This window comes from Prionailurus bengalensis, chromosome B4 (assembly GCF_016509475.1).
Source record: "Prionailurus bengalensis isolate Pbe53 chromosome B4, Fcat_Pben_1.1_paternal_pri, whole genome shotgun sequence".
In the NCBI taxonomy this organism is placed as follows: Eukaryota; Metazoa; Chordata; class Mammalia; order Carnivora; family Felidae; genus Prionailurus; species Prionailurus bengalensis.
In genome coordinates, this window is record NC_057358.1 from 81,840,300 (window position 1) to 81,841,882 (window position 1,583).

The window sequence follows — 1,583 nt, forward strand, 5'->3', positions numbered from 1 at the left end:
CACTCTGAGTAGAGAACCTTGAAATTCCAATCTGTTACAGGGGCTCTTACGCAACCCAGTAAAATTACGTTAACATTTTGGCTGGTTTCTTTTTACTTTTATCTATGGCAAACCCCTCCTTCTTTATCCTTTCTGCCTTAGATGGCAGTAGTTGAGATTTTTTTCTCTCCTATGAAAAATGTATTACTTTATGTAGTTTATTTCATTTAGGTTTTTTTGGATCTTCAGATTTGAGATTTTTTAAAACTATGATTTTGTTATGAGTCTGGTTTGTTTTGATTATAAAAGGTGGGAGCAACAGAGTGGGACTCTCTATACCCTAACAAAATAGGGTACTGTACCACTTGCCTTTGATACTACTCTATTCATTTGGAATCTCTTTGAACTTTTCTTGAACATAATAAAGAAACTGGAGGTCAATGATGAGAAACCAGACAATAACAACTTTCATTCTCCTCGGACTGACAGATGACCCTCAACTTCAGATTCCAATTTTTATGTTTCTATTTCTCACTTACATGTTAAGTATAACTGGGAATCTGACCATTATATTCCTCACTTTGCTCGACTCCCACCTTAAAACACCCATGTACTTTTTCCTACAGAATTTTGCCTTATTAGAAATTTCATTTACATCTGCTTGTATTCCTAGATATTTATACAACATAGCAACAGGTGATAGATCAATAACTTACAATATTTGTGTCACTCAAGTGTTTTTTATTGATGCATTTGGGGTAACAGAATTTTATCTTTTGGCCATCATGTCTTATGATCGCTATGTGGCCATCTGCAAACCCCTGCATTATGTAACCATCATCAACAACAAAGTTTGCAGAAGGTTTGTCCTCTGCTGCTGGACAGCTGGTGTGTTGATCATACTCGCACCACTTATCATGATAGTAAATCTAGAATTCTGTGACTCAAATGTCATTGATTATTTCTTCTGTGATTCATATCCTATATTGAAGATATCATGCTCAGACACCTGGCTTTTAGAGCAGATGGTGATAACCTGTGCTGTACTGGCCTTCATCACAACCCTTCTGTGTGTTGTTCTGTCCTATATCTGCATTATCAAGACTATTCTACAATTCCCCTCTGCCCAGCAAAGAAAAAGGGCCTTTTCTACCTGTTCTTCTCACATGATTGTTGTTTCCATTACATATGGAAGCTGTATTTTCATTTATGTTAAACCTTCAGCAAAGGAATCAGTGGCTATTAATAAGAGTGTGACAGTGCTAATGACATCCATAGCTCCCATGTTGAACCCATTCATTTACACTCTGAGAAACAAACAAGTGAGACAAGCTTTCAGTGACTCATTCAAAAGAATTGCATTACCCTCAAAGAAGTAAGAGAATACTGAAAACTAAGAATCAAGTTTTCAAAAGATCAGAGACTCCTAAACATAGTTCTTTAAGTTAACAAGTCATTCTGTCCTCTTTACCTGTGCCCTAAATCAGGTTATCTTCCTCAAAACATCCTAAGGCCCCTGTTCATTCTTTACTCTTCTTATAAATGAACCTCTATCAAGATAACATCCCTTAAAAGTAAACATGGCTTTGTTTGTAGGAAGTATA

The 1,583-nt window shown here is 36.1% G+C and overlaps 1 protein-coding gene across 1 annotated transcript; it reads left to right on the forward strand.

The window, feature by feature from the left end:
• The first annotated feature begins 419 nt into the window (after positions 1-419).
• Positions 420-1,358, forward strand: LOC122473101 (olfactory receptor 6C2-like). The gene has a single exon (XM_043563214.1). It carries the CDS (start codon positions 420-422, stop codon positions 1,356-1,358), a length of 939 nt encoding a protein of 312 aa, XP_043419149.1.
• Positions 1,359-1,583: the final 225 nt, after the last annotated feature.